The sequence below is a fragment of the Crocuta crocuta genome, unplaced genomic scaffold (genome assembly GCF_008692635.1).
Source record: "Crocuta crocuta isolate KB4526 unplaced genomic scaffold, BGI_CrCroc_1.0 scaffold431, whole genome shotgun sequence".
NCBI classification, from domain to species: domain Eukaryota; kingdom Metazoa; phylum Chordata; class Mammalia; order Carnivora; family Hyaenidae; genus Crocuta; species Crocuta crocuta.
In genome coordinates this window covers 2,516,683-2,532,980 of record NW_027528859.1, presented here as the reverse complement: position 1 = coordinate 2,532,980, position 16,298 = coordinate 2,516,683, and the positions used below count along the sequence as shown (strand labels likewise).

Here is a 16,298-nt window from a genome sequence, read left to right as displayed (position 1 = left end):
GGGGGGAATCTTCAGCAGGCTCCATGCTTAGTGTGGAGCCTAATGCAGGGCTCGATCCCACAACCCTGGGATCATGACCTGAGCCAAAATCAAGAGTTGAGTGCTCAACTGACTGAACCCCTCAGGTGCCCCCAAATTTGATTTTCCTTCATTGATTGTGCCTCTGTATTTATACTTAATTTATAAGTAAACTTAATATTTATACTTTATTAATATTGCCTCTCTAATGTGCCCATTTTCCTTTGCCAGAAGAGCGTAAACCTATAAAATATTTGTTCTCAAAATGAAGAGGATTTTGTTTTGTCTCGGCCTTTGAAAAAAATGTTTATTTGAAAAAAGAATGAGCTTAAAGTAAAAGTCATTAAGAGTCTATAATAGTAAATAATAAGTAAATAAAAATGAACTCTTTGAACCTGTTTGCTATGCATATACTTTAAAAAATATCATGCAGGTAATGTTTCCTAACCATTTTTTTTAAACAATGTAGTATGTCTGTCTTTCTATGCATATGTACCTTTTATGGCTTTAGAGTGTTTGAAATAGAATATTTCCTCTCTGTATGTATTATGGAAATTAATCCACTCTCATGGTTTAAAAAATCAACTGTATGGAGCCAATAATACAGATTCTTTGGCTTAATTGAGATGGATGGTGACAGCCCGGTGTCGAGGGTGCTGGAAGAAACGCCGCAGCTGACACTCATTGTGTTGTAGTGAACGTGACAGTGAGATGTGTTGAAATACAGAGGTTTCACACATCTGAATTCTTAAAATCCTCAGCACTCAGTATAGTGTGTGGAACATAATAAGCTCTGGAATATTTGTTGAATAAATGAAAGTAAGTATCTCTTTTAGGCTTATAGTACATATACATTTGGTTTTCTTCCCAGGGTCCTGTCATGCCAGGGAGTCATTCAGTTGAAAGATTTGTAATAGAAGAGAACCTTCACTGCATCATTAAGTCTCACTGGAAGGAAAGGAAGACTTGGTAAGGTTGTTTTCATGGTAGCTTTCAGAGTGGAGAAAAAATAGTTGATTTGATTTGGTAAGAGCAAAATGTGTATTAAGAGTGCAAGAAAATCCCCCTCTCTTCCTGCTAAAAAATTAAACCAGTCTCTAAAAATACTTCTTTGCTTTCTCAAGGCCCTTTGCGCTCAAATAGTTGTTGCCTGGGTGCTTTAAGGTTCTATAGTGCTTTATAGAGATGTGCACATGATGTTGACTTTTTTGTGTGGATGTTTGCCGGATGCTGTGGACAAATTAAGTTGAATGACAAACTGGTTTTAGTATGAATATTATGGGAATAAATGAATATTAATAGTTTTTTAGCACTTACATATCAGGCTTTGGAAAAGTTTAGTTTCAGTATTTCCTTAAGCCTTGGAAAGTTTTGGTTTAGATTTTAGGATGGAAAGGAATACAGTATTTTGGGAGTGGTCTGCTCAAAACATTTTTTTAGTAGATCCGAATATGATTTCTTAGTATTATTGCTTACATTTTTGATCTTTCAAGGAATTTTGGTTGCATTAAAGAGTTTTCTTGTGGTAAACAAAGTAATTTGTGCTATATTTAAGTGAGGTGCCTGAAATCTAGAGCATTTCAGAAAAGATGTCTTCCCCTTGTATCCAAACCCTGCTTTTGGATCTGCTTATTTGATTTTTTTCTGTATCTCTGTATACTTATTATTAAACTTCAGTTACATTGTTTGTAGTGCTGCACAGCTGGTGAGCTATCCAGGGAAGAACAAGATCCCCTTGAACTACCACATAGTCGAGGTATGCATTCCACACGGAGCATGTGTCTACGTCTCAGAATCTTTGTGCTGATTTTAAAGTGTAGTCGACTCCAGGCTTTTTTTTCTTTTCCTTGCAACTTGTCAGGTCCTGAAAATTAACACAGGAATGAGGAAAATGCTGTTGGTTCTGGTGTTCTGCTAGCCATGTTATTCAAGAGAAAAGAGGAGGTTGAGACCAGTAGCCAAATGGAATTTTGAGTTGCCCATAAGTTATTTATATAGTATGTCTTCATTCATGGATAGTTATCATGGGTAATGTTAAGTTACCTCCAGTCCTGTCAATACATTGTCCGCTTACAAGATGTAAAATGGGCTTGAATAGTTTAAAATATTGTATTACTTTACACAGATGACCGTTCCTTAAATGTTTATCTGGCCTCTTATTACTAGCATAACCTTTAACTAGTATATTATTCCTCGTATGACAAGGTACAGATAAGTATGAATCTTTGTTTATTCCTAGAAAACAAAAGAGCCACTTGTTTTCGGAACTAGGAAGAATAAATAATGCTTTCAACCCCATATTAAGTCATACAGGAGGGTGATAGTAGTAAAGTTGAACACCTTGTAGAGATTTATGTTCTGAAAAACTATTTTCACTTGACACTTGAGTCAAACTGTTAATTGCATTATCCCTTTATGTTAAAATACTCAACCAAGTATAGTTGTGATGTATTATTTAAGATTCACTTTTTGTTCATACTGCACATATGTGCTTTCTTAAAAATAATGCATTTGTCCTAGCTTTATAAAACTTGAGTGTACGTTTAGGCTATGAACTTGACTCGTTGACATGTCAATTGAAATTTCAAATCTGAAAAATGTGTAAAAATTCATCAGAATGAAGTACAGAGGTATGGGAGTGAGAAGAAAGAATGCACACCAGGCTGTACAATTCTAGGTAGGTGGCCCACAAATTACACAGGGAGGGCAGAAATAAGTTTCTGAGTAACATGGCAAAGAAGTCTTGGACTACCAAAGGGATTTCTGGGCACTGATTTTAAAATGTAGCAGCCTGGACTGACTTCACTATCTTCTGTTCCTATCCGCAGAGTCTACTAAGGGCTTTTACTACTTGTAGTCAGGAGTCCCTGGTGGATCCATGAGTGCTGCCCAAATCAGCTCTGGTACTTCCAGAGTTGGAGTTTAATCGCATGGTTCTCTAGGAGTATCAGATAAGCATGTGCATATTCTTATTTGATTGAGACACAGTGTTCATTACAGTATTCAATTACAGGTCTTCATGTTTTAAAGAACATAATTTTAAAGACTAAAAAGTAATTCTTTTTTCATTATGAAGGCCATGGAGTTAGAGTTTACATGTAGAATGTTGAGGTCTTTCTGATGGGAGTGCATAGATACCTGTGGAATTGAGTTCTGACTCGTGATTCTTTCGTAGGTGATCTTTGCAGAGCTGTTTCAGCTCCCGGCCCCCCCTCACATTGATGTGATGTACACGACACTGCTCATCGAGCTGTGCAAGCTTCAGCCTGGTTCACTGCCCCAAGTTGTATCCTTTTTGTGGTTTGTAAACTTACTTTCTTTGGCCTGCCTTTAGAAGATTATTAAATATTTCTTACCGTGGGTTTAAATCACTTCATGAAAAGTTTGGCATTTCTTCAAAAGTTAAGCATACGTGTACCACTCAGTCCAGCCACTCTTAGGTATTTATCTAAGGAAAATGAAGGCACATTTCCTGACAAAGACTTGGACATTAATATTCATTGAAACTTTATTTGTAATAACCCGAAATGAGACGATCCAAATACCAGTACATGAAAGTATATACAAATATGTCATATCTACACAATAGAATACTACTTAGTAATAAAAAGGAACAAATTTTTGGTGCAGGCAACAATTTGAATAAATCAGAAAATACATAGGCTGATTAAGAGATGCCAAACAAATAAAAATGTATACTGTATGATTCCATTTTCACAGAATTCTAGAAAATGCAAAGTAATCCAGTGATAGCCGACCAATATTTGCTTGCAGACATGGGGGAAGAGGGGAAGAATAGGTTACAGAGGAGCGTGGGGAAATTTTGGAGGTGCGGTAAATATTCACTGTCTTTATTTCATGGGTGTTTATAGGTCAGATTTATTGTACATCTTTGATAACTCTAAATCAATTACATTGAAAAGATGCTCAATATTATTAGTCATTATACAGACTTCTAAGAAATGTTATTTATCACAACTTATTTTGGAGGATGGAGAATAGTTTTCCTTATCCTCAAATTCACAGCTTGCACAGGCAACGGAAATGTTATACATGCGTTTGGACACGATGAATACTACGTGTGTAGACAGGTATAGTAATTGCCTTATTTCTAGACTGATTGTTACCAGCTTCTACTCCCTGTGCTTTATAAAAGAATTTGATCAGCAAAACATTTGCCTTTTTAAGAATTTCTAAGTTGATTTTTCTTTCTTGCCTTCGCAAAATAATCCTTTGTATAGTAATAAAACTCATACTTGTAACATTACACTTTCTAGTCGAACTTTCATATCAAATGATGACCATGCTGAGGTTTTCTTTAATTTCATTCATTATTGACTTGTTTGGTGCTTAGGTATAGTTCTACCTTTCCTCTGTAATTGGGTACATAAGCTTTTAAAACAGGCTTTATGCTAACTCCTGTGCAGAAGCAGAATCTAATACTGTATATCATGTATCAATAAATATTAGATATGTATTTTTGTTTGTTAATGGATAGTATCTGCTTCTAAAATAATTAGCTTCTATATAACTACAGCTTGAAGACTGACTCAGTTTATACAAAACATCATATTGGATTTTTAGAGGTGTGGTAATTGCAAGCCCACTGTCTCCTTTCTGGGGAGGCATGTGCACCACCTTTATCAGCTGGCACTTTCTTACCTCTGTCGGTTCCCCAAATGAGATCAGACAGGTACTGAACATTTCTCCAAATTCCATGATCTTTTTTATTTTTCTTTTTTAAAGGAGTGATATTTTTTTTATTTTGAGAGAGAAAGCACGCAAGTGATCAAGGGGCGGAGCAAGAGGGAGAGGGAGAGAATCCCACTAGGGGCAGAGAGAGAGAGTGCAGAGCCCAAAGTGGGGCTTGAGCTCACCCAATGCGGGACTCAGACTCAGGAATCATGAGATCGTGACCTAAGCCGAAGTCAGATACTTAACCGACTGCGCTACGCAGGTGCCCTCCATGATCTTTCATGTCATTGTTCAGATTTCCATTTCAGAATTATCAGTAAGGACTATTCTTTGTCAGACCTCTTATCTTGAGTAGTTTCAGTGATTGAAATTACAGAACCATGAGGAGCATGCTTTAAGAAAGTGTCTTCTGATTTTTCTCCCAGTCTAATTGATAAAACTAGTTGTGTTGAGAATCCTAGTTTTGCCATTTATTCAGTAAATACACGTTGGGCACTTAGAAACATCATAGCATTGTACTAAAGTGACTTCTGTTTAGTTAGATCTGTTGTATTTTTAGAGGGAAGTGATGGTATATTTTGTGGTGAGAAGAGTGTAGATGAAAGACTATATTCCTTGGTTCTACCATTTATAAAATGTTTTATATGCAATTATCTTTTTTTGGCAGAGGGAGGGATGGGCTCTTTTTCATTGTTAATGAAATGGGGAAAATAATGCATTACTTGAAAGTTATGAGAAATCAACCGTGTGTGTGTGTACACAAAACAGGCACTCGAATTAGATCTGTTACTTAAAAAGGATAGTATTTGTAGAAAGAGTGAGATATGGTACTTATTTTTTGGAGGAGATAAATGGTAGGGTTTATAGACAAAAAGGTAAGTGGCAAGAGAAGATAAACTTCAGTGGAATATGTGCTTTTCATTTAACTCAATAAATGGGGTTTTATTAGTCTGAAGGATTATGTAAGTTCCTGTTACAAATTGCAACCATTCATCCTTTTCTATCTCCCCAACACCGCCCGCTTCTCTCTATAGGTTTATTAATTGGTTTTCTCATCATCTAAGTAACTTCCAGTTCCGTTGGAGCTGGGAAGATTGGTAAGTGGTGGTATGTTTTATCTTTCCTTTCTCTGCAGTCTTTCTTAATAAAACTTAATATCTAAAGCTGTAGCATAAAAGCAGTCTCCTTCACAGTCTGAAATGTCTAGTTTAGTTTTGGTATTTACGTATATATAAATGAAATAATTTGTAGCTAAGTACACATTAGGTATAAGGGCAGATTATGCGTAAGAAGTTTTATAAAACTACCATTTTCTCTTTAGGTCAGATTGTCTTACTCAAGATCCTGAAAGTCCCAAGCCAAAGTTTGTAAGAGAAGTTCTAGAAAAATGTATGAGGTAAGTTCTTTGTGTTTTCTCCTTAGCTTAGTTCTTCTTATTTCTTTGGGGTTTGTTTGTTTGTTTGTTTTTTGTTTTTTCTCTTCTTTGCATTTGTGATGTATGTCCAGAATATCACTTTTTAAATCCAAGTACTGCCTCTCTCCCCTTTCAGATTTTAGTCAAGATTTAGGCTAAAAAAAATTGAGGAAACTTGTCATCTGGATTCCATGTGAACTAGGCCAATAAGATTTTTTTTCTTTTTTGTCAAATTTACTTTGAAATAATTTCACATTTCAGGAAAGTTGCCAAAATACTGCAAAGAGCTCTGTACCCTAAACTCCCTGGTTGTTAATACTTTTACCACGTTTGTTCTAAGGTTCACTTTCACTTNTCCCTCCCTCCCTCCCTCTCCCTCTCCACTGAGCCCTCTGAAAACGAGCTGCAGATGTGATGTCCTGTCATCCTTTAACAGTGAGTTTGCCAGCTTCCTGATACGTCTCTTCTCTTTCTGGTCCACAGTCCCATCCAGGACCACACGGGTAGCGTTTAGTTGTCATTCTCTACACATTTCTCGCTTGACCAGTTCTTTCTTGTCTTTCATGCCCTGTCAGTTGTAAAGAAGCTAGGCCTTTCTTTCTTGAGACACCCCCCCACACATACACTTGGGACCTACGTTGTGTTCTTCTCCAGGCATCCCGTCGGGAGGCACATGAATCCCTCCCCTGGACATGTTAACCTTGACCATCTGGTCATGTCAGTGTCTCCCAGGCTTCTCCACCATTTTCCCTTTGTAAATGATTAATATTTTGTGGGTGATAATCTGAGATTATACTTATATCCTTTTCTCCATCAAACCTCTCCTGACAACTGTTACTTTTATTTGCCACCAGTATGATGATTGCCAAGTAATGCTTCTCTTTTGCCAGGTTTTCCCCCACATTTATTGGTCGACATTCTCCTGTAAGAAAGAGCTTTTCCTTTTTCACCCATTTATTTATTTCATTGTTTACGTATCAGTAGAGACTAATAGATTTCTGTTTCGTTCAGTGAGTTGCAGTCTATTACTGTCATTATTTTGATGCTCAAATTGTCCCTGATTTGTTCATTGGGGAACCCCTTAAGGCTCCTGTGTCCTCCTCTCTCTCTCTTAATATTCCCCTCCATTCATTTCTTGCCTCTCCCCTGGAATCACCTGTTTATTCACAGAGCGCAAGTTTTTAATAGTGGAGTATGGTATTTAGGAACCAAGATCTGGACACCTGATGCTTTAGTCGCTATGGGGATGTCATTGAGTCTGGACGGACATAGGTAGTACATGCATTTATGTACACATGCACACGTGCACTCACATACACACACACACACACACACACACACACACACACACTTTTATATCCACCAAGGTGTGTGTATCCCTCCAATTCCATCTCAGCGCCTCATTTTTTTCTAGCCCTCCCTTTTGCCATGTTTTTTTTTTTTTTAAGTTTAATTTTAGAGTGGGAGAGGAGCAGAGAGAGAATCCCAAGCAGGCTCCACACTGTCAGCACAGAGTCTGATGCGGAGTTCGAATCCATGAACTGTGAGATCATGACCTGAGCCAAAATCAAGAGTCAGTTGCTTAACCGACTGAGCCACCCAGGCGCCCCTGCCATGATTCCTAAATACGTTTTCAGGCAGTAGGAAAGTTGGCTCCCATTAGCCCTGCTATATATTTATTTGCTACAGTGCAAGCAATCTCCTCCTCATGGAGACTGGGTCCTCTGCCCTGCCCTACCCGGTACCGCTCCACATCCTTGGCCCCCCCTCATCGCAAACCAGTAAGTTCTGAAGAAAGTCTGAGGTTTAGCGTGCTGTCATAGACAAAAGCTCTAAGGACTTGGTTTCCCCTTTGGCTTCTTGGTTGTCAGCTGAGTCCGGGAGGTTGGATGTTACCATGAATAATGGAACTGATGAGCGGCATTTTCTAAGGCTCTTATTTATGTTACAGGTTGTCCTACCACCAGCGTATATTAGATATTGTTCCTCCTACCTTCTCAGCTCTGTGCCCTGCAAACCCAACCTGCATTTACAAGTATGGAGATGAAAGTAGCAGTAAGTAATAAAATAAGTCCCATTGTTTTTGAAAAGTACAATGCCAGCATTCTCTGAAGTCCATTATTTAAGGTGGAGAAAGTGAACTTTTTTCCTTGGGTTTATTTTTTGTCTGTTTGAAAAGTGATCTACACCAGTCACTATTTGGTTTGCCCTGTCATCATTTTGAAGGTTCATGATCTACTTAGTTATTATTTGTGAACTTTTTTCTTAATATTGCTTATAATGTTATATCCATGACATTATTGTAAATATGCTGCTAAGCACTTCAAGTTGAATTTAAAGCCCGAACTTAATAAATGTCATGGCGGTGGAGATTATCCTGTGATACCAGTTTGGGTGTGGGAACATAGGTGCACATGGGATACATTTTGACCAGCAAGAGGCCTGTAGAAGTAAGTTCTTAAATACAGCTCTCTTACTCTTTGGTCACCTCACATCTGAGATCATGCTATGAATCAGAGGGCCTGTAATTTGGTGCGCTGTGTTGTGCGCTACACTTCACGAAGGTAAGGTGTCATGCCGTGGTGGTCACTGGCCGAGAGTTAGGTGAGAGTTAGGTGTGGAGTCGCTCCAAGGGGGTGCCGCTGCATGCGGCTCCTCCACGCCCCTCCCACCTCAGCTTGGGAAGCAGTTCTTTGCGTCTTGGAGCTCCCTCCCCTCCTCGCCTTCTCCTGTGCCCTAGTTCTCTGCTTTACCTGTTTTCCTTGAGATGAACTCAGTCCTGATGCTAAGTACGATTCCTATGCTGTTATGTCACTTAATCCTTAAATCTCTGAGAATTAAGTGTGTTTAGTAGACCAATTTTGCGGCGGGGAAATCTCTTCGGAGAGGTGAGGCCAGAGTGAGATTGCTTCCGAGGGGCAGCGCGCAGACTCCTGCCCAGGCTTACTGAGCAGCCCCGCTGTTACCACGCAGCTTCCCTGAAAGAGCAAAGCCTGCGGTGGTGGCCCTTCTGCGTGCTGAGTTTTGACCTCTGCCTCAGTCTGACTCAGAGAAGCAGAAAGCACATTCTTTGATATCTGGAGCTCAAACTTTTATTGAATGTGGACTTTTCTTTTTTCCTATGGAAACAACTGAGCCTAACAGTTACGGCTTCCTAACAGTTGCTCCTACTTTCTTCTCTGTCACTTCTTTCCTGAGGGACCTGCTCCAACCAGGCCACATCTTTTTTATTTTTTCTGTGCTCATGGTTCTTAGTTTTGCCTTTCTATCTTTAGTCCTGTACTCTCTGTAGGGGCTGGCAAGGCTCCTTTCCTGTACATACTACCCTGTAGCAGCCAGTTTCCTGTTCTCTCGCTACTTCTTACGTAGCTGTCTTGGTTCCCACACTCCATTGTAGACCCCTCAGCGACAGGAGAGTTTTTTTCCTCTTACTTTCTCCCACTTTTAAGGAAAAGCACCAGCACATGTGACCTGTTGCAATTGATGTCATTCATTTCAAGTGCTTAGTAACTGCTACGTCAGGACTGCCTTTTCAGTTATTACTTGTCTACCTTACATGAAAAGACTTCCAGTTGCTCTAGTGATGCCGTACAGTATATGAATATTAGCACAGATAAGGACTCAGCAGATAATAACCACCAGTAAACATGTAGAGTCACAGCACATGAGCCTCTGGCTTGTGTAGGTTCAAGTGTGTGGCCTCAGCAGAAGAGAAAAGCAAAAGAACACAAGTTGGCAACCTTCACCTGTTCAGACTCAAACTTGGTTGTTACTGTCTTGGGGAAAAGGAGGAGGAAGGGGACATTGACCAAAATGAAAGAAATACATGGAGTCTCTGCTTTTCAGCTTACAAAAGCATAGGAATTTGAGGACATAAGACAGTTGTGTAAATTTCTCAGCTATTTGTTTATAGCAATCTTAAAACTTGATCCTACCCTCTTCCCCATTCTGTGCTTAGATTCTCTTCCTGGACATTCGGTTGCCCTCTGTTTAGCTGTTGCCTTTAAAAGTAAAGCAACCAATGATGAAATCTTCAGCATCCTGAAAGATGTACCAAATCCTAACCAGGATGATGACGACGGTAAGGGACCCCTTCTTCAGTGGAACTATCCATAGGCCAGGTTAAAGTATAAATATAAAGCATTACTGGCAGTGTGAGTGCCTCCTAAGTCTCAATGGACGCTTCTAAACAGTACCCTCTTAAGGTGTCAGTGGTTCCTCGAACCCAGCAACTTTCCTCCTTATATAAAAGAGATCCTCGTCTCCCTGTGCCATAGCTCACATTCAGAATAAGAAGTCAACCCAAAGTCCAAAATGCTGTTATCATTCATTGACAAACGTTCCCTGTTTTAACTTTAGAGAAGTTCCTGAGTGGAAAGACTTGGTGAATTTTTCACCAATTTAAGCTATCGTAATAATGTTTAACATACACTGAGTATGTACCATGTAACTCCCGCCAAAACCCCTAGGGGTTTTTCTGAGCAAAAGTGGGAAAAGAGGCAAAATAATTTATAAGTTCATCTGAGTCAGTAAATGAACAAGATAAAAAAATGAGAGGGACTTCTATTAAAAGATCCGAAACATATAGTAACTAAAGCAATGTGATATTGGCACCAAATAGATGAGTCAGTAAAACAAATGAAAAGTCTACTGGGACAACTGGGTAATATTTTGGGGGGAAATTTTTTTGTTAGATCTGTGGACCTGTGTATAGTAATCAAAAGAAAACATGAATGGCCCTTGGGTTATTCATTACTGGGATTTTTGTTTACATTTTTCTGAGAAATCTGTATTATGATAGAAACTGTATTTAGGTAGCATGTGTCAAAATGATGGTCCTAAATTTAGACATTGTCACATATCCTAAGACTTAACAATTACAGGTTTGCTGAATTTTTTTTATTAATATGTTATCTTGCTACCATACAGAGCGATATGAACAAGGAAGTTCATGTGTTATTTGTAAAAGAAATGGATTATACAGAAGAATTAGGGAAATAACCCCCAAAACTAAGAATTAAGATTATGCTCAGTTTTATGTTTTGAATATTTAAAATCAGTAATGGTCTTTTATTGTCTGTTAGTATTCAGAGACAGGACATGAATGTCTGGCTTAATGTTCGGATGTGAGTACACCATCCATTTAGCATTCCAGGTGAGGGACGAAGGAATTGCTATACTCGACATTTTTCTAGCTGTCTTACCGTGGAATATTTTTCAGATGAAGGATTCAGCTTTAACCCATTGAAAATAGAGGTCTTTGTACAGACTCTGCTACACTTGGCAGCCAAATCATTCAGCCACTCCTTCAGTGCTCTTGCAAAGTAAGTGCAACAGGAACACACACTCTGCAGGGTTTGGAACTTTGGTGAATACCAGTGGTATAGAAATTTTTAGCTAAAATTGTTGAACATGAAGATCTTAATAATATTATATAATTTAATAGAGATGTTGTGATTTGTAGTGGCCAAAACCCTATTTGGCTCCTGTCAGTCTATGTGTACATTTTTTCATATGGACCCTCAGAGAAGTAGTGAAAAACCTGGGTCCATAGGACAGTTATATGTACAGTCAAGAAGCTCCCACCATATCTAAGCATTTTCCTAAAGGAAGGTAAGTAGAAATGAGGGCCGACTACATTTTGGGGAGCTACCCAAAGGTTAGCATCTAAAGACAGAGCTTTCTAGTTCATCAGACAATCCAGAAGAAGGAAAGCATGTAGATACTCCTCTAGCTGAGCAGAGAAACTGGGCTCCTCACCCCACTTCAATTTCCAAGTCTCTCTTATTTGCAGGGCTCCCACAGAAAGTGCAGTCAGGGCACTTCACCTGTTTTTGGAGACCGTTCCTTACCCCTCACCTATTCTTAGATACACAGTAAACCATAGTCCTAGGCTAACAATGAATGGTATACTGTAAACCTGTCAAGATTGTGTGACAAATTTCATACAAACCATGAATTCCTAATCATACTTTTGTAGCCTTAATGGTTAACATTGGGTTAGTTTGCATTTGTGTTGCACTGTAAATTAACATTGAAAGGCTTTGAAAAACTTAAAATGTTTCATGAGTAAGTTTATCTGTGCTATTTTTTTCACCCACTGTGAAAAGGTTTCATGAAGTCTTCAAAACCCTAGCTGAGAGTGATGAAGGAAAGCTACATGTCCTAAGAGTTATGTTTGAGGTCTGGAGGAACCATCCACAGGTACAGACTACTAAGTGTTAACCACCCACAGTTTGTCTTTTTGCTCAGTCTTTATTGGTGTTCTCCTTTTCTTATAGTAAGTACCAGAGCCCAACAGAGTGCAGAATGAATCTTAAGACCTAATGGTCAAATGGATCAGTTCCATAAGCACTGAAAATGAACTTCCCAGACCTCTTACTTTACTTCTGTAGCAGCAGGATTGTTGTGGCCTCCACAGAAGTGATTTACCCTGATAATTCTTTCCCCACTCTAGATGATCGCTGTGCTGGTAGATAAGATGATCCGTACACAGATTGTTGACTGCGCCGCTGTGGCTAACTGGATCTTCTCTTCAGAACTGTCTCGAGACTTTACTAGGTAAACGTTGGTTATTCTACAAAGTTTGTATTCTCTAAGAATCAGTGTATCTTCAGTCTCATACTTGAGCTCCAAAGTCTGATCGCAACATTGTTAATATACTGATGGTCTAATCTGGTGAACTTGGACATGGCAGAGATTCCTGGACAACGTGAATCCACACAGCCAGGCAGTTTGCAGTGTCTCTTAAGGACCCACATGTAAATTGAATCAGGACTTAGCCAGTGAAGTAGAAATGCTGATAAAGGATCCAGACTATTGGGAGAGAAGATCAGGCTGTGTGCCAGGATCTGAGCTGGACAGTGGGATGCGGGGAAGAGTTCCAGCCCACGTGGGGGCCTGGAATGCACACCAGGAACTGGGAGAAACCGAAGTCACAGGGGATTAAGTACACGGCAGCGAGGGGTTGAGGAAAGTCTGGTGGGCACCCGAGTGCCTGTGAGGGAAGGGCGATATCTCACCTTGGTCAGAAAAAACCTAGACTTAATGCATGAAGGTTTATTCTAGGTCCATTTCCTCTACAGGAAAGAGACTTGTCATTAAGCTTCATTCTTACTCATGAAGTTGAGTCCACAGGCTTCCTGATCAGGAATGGAATAGTAGGAGTTGACACAACAGGAAATAAAGGAATATTACTTACAGAGATCTAAAAATCCATCACAACCCTTATCCTCTTCATTGTGTCTGTTATTGCAGAGGACACAGGTCTGAAATATACTGAATCCTTAGGGTGGAAGGATGTGATCTAAAGCTACCACATCAGCCAGGCGTTCGCAAATTTAGACAAGAGACATTCTCAGATCTGTAAACTCTTCAAAAATTCATCATCCAGATATTTGTTAATCATTATCCTGAGCAATTTACAATTGCAACTCATTTAATCCTCACCCCACAGTCTGGAGGGGGTTACATTATCATCTATATGTACAAAACAGGAAAATGTTGCAGAGTGCTTAAGTGTCTCGTCCAGTCACCCAGCTAAGTGCAGAGTCAGGATTCAGGCACAGGCATTCTTGAGCTGATAAAAGGCTCAAAAGCACCATCTGTTTTAGAATCCCAGGCTCAAGTATTTCTGACTCTGCAAAGCCTTCCCGGACCACCCCTTCCAGAGTTGAAGTACTTTGCTCTTGTATCTTGTCTGCTAACATAAGACTTTGAGTTTTATGAGTAAGCCGTTTTATTATTTTACACTGAAACTGTCATCATCCAGGGCAAGATTTATAGAGTCTGTATCTTGGCATTCAGGAAGAATTAATTATAGAAAGATGTAGTTAAAAAGCTACTTCAGAGAATAAAACCCTTAATGCAACAAACATTTCAAAGCGCTTACAAGGTAAACCTACTTGAGCAATTTGCTGGGAATGTAGCTAACCTATTTATTTCATTCTTTAAAAACCCCAGCAGTTGCTAGCTAGTATGAACTAGTAAGTTTCTTAAATGTACCAGAGAATTGGCTGAATGTATGCTAATTAAGAAGTATAAAGCATATGAAATGAGCCTCAGATTAGGCTTCCGTTTTGAGAAAATTCCAATACTTACTGTTTAAATTTTCAAGAGAGAAAATAGATTCTTGTTCCTAACGTACATGGTTTTTCCTGGTTTGCCATTTCATTTCAGTGAGTATGTACACGTACCTTCTAGCGAGTCTAATGGGGATGGAAATAAAAGTGGCAAGGACCCACTACTGCCTTCAGGAAGCTCATGAAGTCTAATGGCGTAGAGATAGGTGGTCACACAATTTATAATACAAAAAAAAATTGGGGCACCTGGGTGGCTGGGTTGGTTGAGCGTCCGACTCTTGATTTTTGTTCAGTTCACAGTCTCATGGTTTTGAGATTGAGTCCTGCGTCAGGTTCTGCCAGGATGTGCGCTGGGCATGGGGCCTGCTTGGGATTCTCCCTCTCCCTTCCTCTGCTCCCCCCTCACTCTCAAGATCACTCTCTCTTTAAAAAAAAATTTATGTGTTACTGGAGAAATAGGACTAATTCTGCCTAAAGAGTGGAGTCTCCTTCAAAATAAATAGGTTATAAAGGCTCAGAGGTCTTACTTTCTAGGAGCATGCTTTAACATACAGTAACTAAAGTCTTTGTTACTTTTAAGATTGTTTGTTTGGGAAATCTTGCACTCTACAATTCGTAAGATGAACAAACATGTTCTGAAAATCCAGAAAGAGCTGGAAGAAGCGAAAGAAAAACTCGCAAGGCAACACAAACGGGTAAGTTTTATGTAGATTCGTAAATGGTCCAAGAAAGTGTACCAGAAACTCTTGAAAAATCTTCAAAGTTCATTCCCTTGATGGAAACTTATTTTTTCCTGAGGCCAAATTCTGCAGAACTGACATGGGAGGGAGAGGAAGGGCCTGGGGGGTGCTGCTCTCTGCTGTGGTGCCATGTGGTGATCCTGGAAGGACGCACCAACCTTGCTTTTCTGTAGTTAGCCATCTCTGGGCCTGCTCTGTGGCTGCCCTTCCTGAAAGGAAAGGCGGAGAAAAAGAAAAGAGGGCACTTGTTTCCCTAAGACTTTCTGGTGCAGGAGGGGAGAGGGAGAAGCCCCTCTGTGTACTACTTCCCCAGTCCTGGGGGGAGGGATGGGGCTTTCCTTCCCAGGTTTACAGACTACTTCTCATGTTGATAAGCACAGCATTTTAGCCATTTTGGGGGGAAGCAGTGAACTGGCTGCGTTCCGTGATTTTGCATAATAGTACTAGTATTCTCGAGGACAGTATTTTCCAGTGTTGTGGCCTATTTACCAGTGTGGGTGGGAATAAACTTAATGACTTCTGTGAACCTGTAGCAGGTTCAAGTGCTAGTCTCCATGTAGACCCGCATATATACATGTCTGTCTGGTATATAAACATACTCACAAACTTAAAACTACTGCAAGGTAATTGGTGTCCCCATTTTATACATGTCTAAATTGAGGCTCAGAGAATTTAAAATAACTTGCTCAAGGTGACATGGTTAGTAAGTGACAAAGCCTGTCAAACTCCAAGGACTTTCGCTCATGCCATACTGATCCCTAGATGTGTCCAATCAAGTAACTGTTAGCCGCGTGTAACTGTTAATTAAAATTAAATACAGTTTGAAACTCCGTTCTTTAGTCACACCAACCCCGTTTCAAGTGCTCAGTGTGGCTAGTGGCCACTGTGACGGGCAGCAGAGATTTATTTAAATGTCCCTCATCACAGAAAGGTGTACCAGGCAATAAACAGTACCCTAGAACCTAGCCTTAGTGTGGTATTAGGAAAAAAACCAACATGTGCCCAGTTGCCTAGAACATATGGCAGACCCCATAATAGATGCTGTGTTACAGAAAACAGAATTTTATAAAAAGGGGGGGTTCTGGTAATTTTGCTTTAAGGGTGGAAGAGGCCATCATAGATGAGGCCTTACTGACGGGGAGTGTCTAGAAGGAAATGCACTTTCTAGGTCTGGTGATGTCTATCTACCTTCTTATGAAAAAGGACCACGAGGATGTTGGTAGGTAATATGCCTGGAGTCACGTTCTGGCTTAACCACTTACTAGCTATGTGACACTGAGAAAGTCGCCTAACCATGAATGCTCTATTCTGGGTGAGCTGGAAGGAAGTTGTTAAAGCTTAACAGGTATT

At 39.7% G+C, this 16,298-nt stretch overlaps 1 protein-coding gene across 1 annotated transcript in view; it reads left to right on the top strand.

Moving 5' to 3' along the window:
• NCBP1 (nuclear cap binding protein subunit 1) overlaps nucleotides 1-16,298 on the top strand; it is a 37,806-nt gene that overhangs the window by 17,569 nt on the left and 3,939 nt on the right. The window contains exons 9-20 of the mRNA XM_077756136.1: nucleotides 890-987; nucleotides 1,711-1,774; nucleotides 3,194-3,304; nucleotides 4,045-4,109; nucleotides 5,748-5,810; nucleotides 6,035-6,109; nucleotides 8,079-8,182; nucleotides 10,086-10,208; nucleotides 11,349-11,451; nucleotides 12,238-12,331; nucleotides 12,585-12,688; nucleotides 14,789-14,903. Coding sequence (XP_077612262.1) covers nucleotides 890-987; nucleotides 1,711-1,774; nucleotides 3,194-3,304; nucleotides 4,045-4,109; nucleotides 5,748-5,810; nucleotides 6,035-6,109; nucleotides 8,079-8,182; nucleotides 10,086-10,208; nucleotides 11,349-11,451; nucleotides 12,238-12,331; nucleotides 12,585-12,688; nucleotides 14,789-14,903 — 1,119 coding nt within the window. The remainder of the gene's footprint in view (nucleotides 1-889; nucleotides 988-1,710; nucleotides 1,775-3,193; nucleotides 3,305-4,044; nucleotides 4,110-5,747; nucleotides 5,811-6,034; nucleotides 6,110-8,078; nucleotides 8,183-10,085; nucleotides 10,209-11,348; nucleotides 11,452-12,237; nucleotides 12,332-12,584; nucleotides 12,689-14,788; nucleotides 14,904-16,298) is intronic.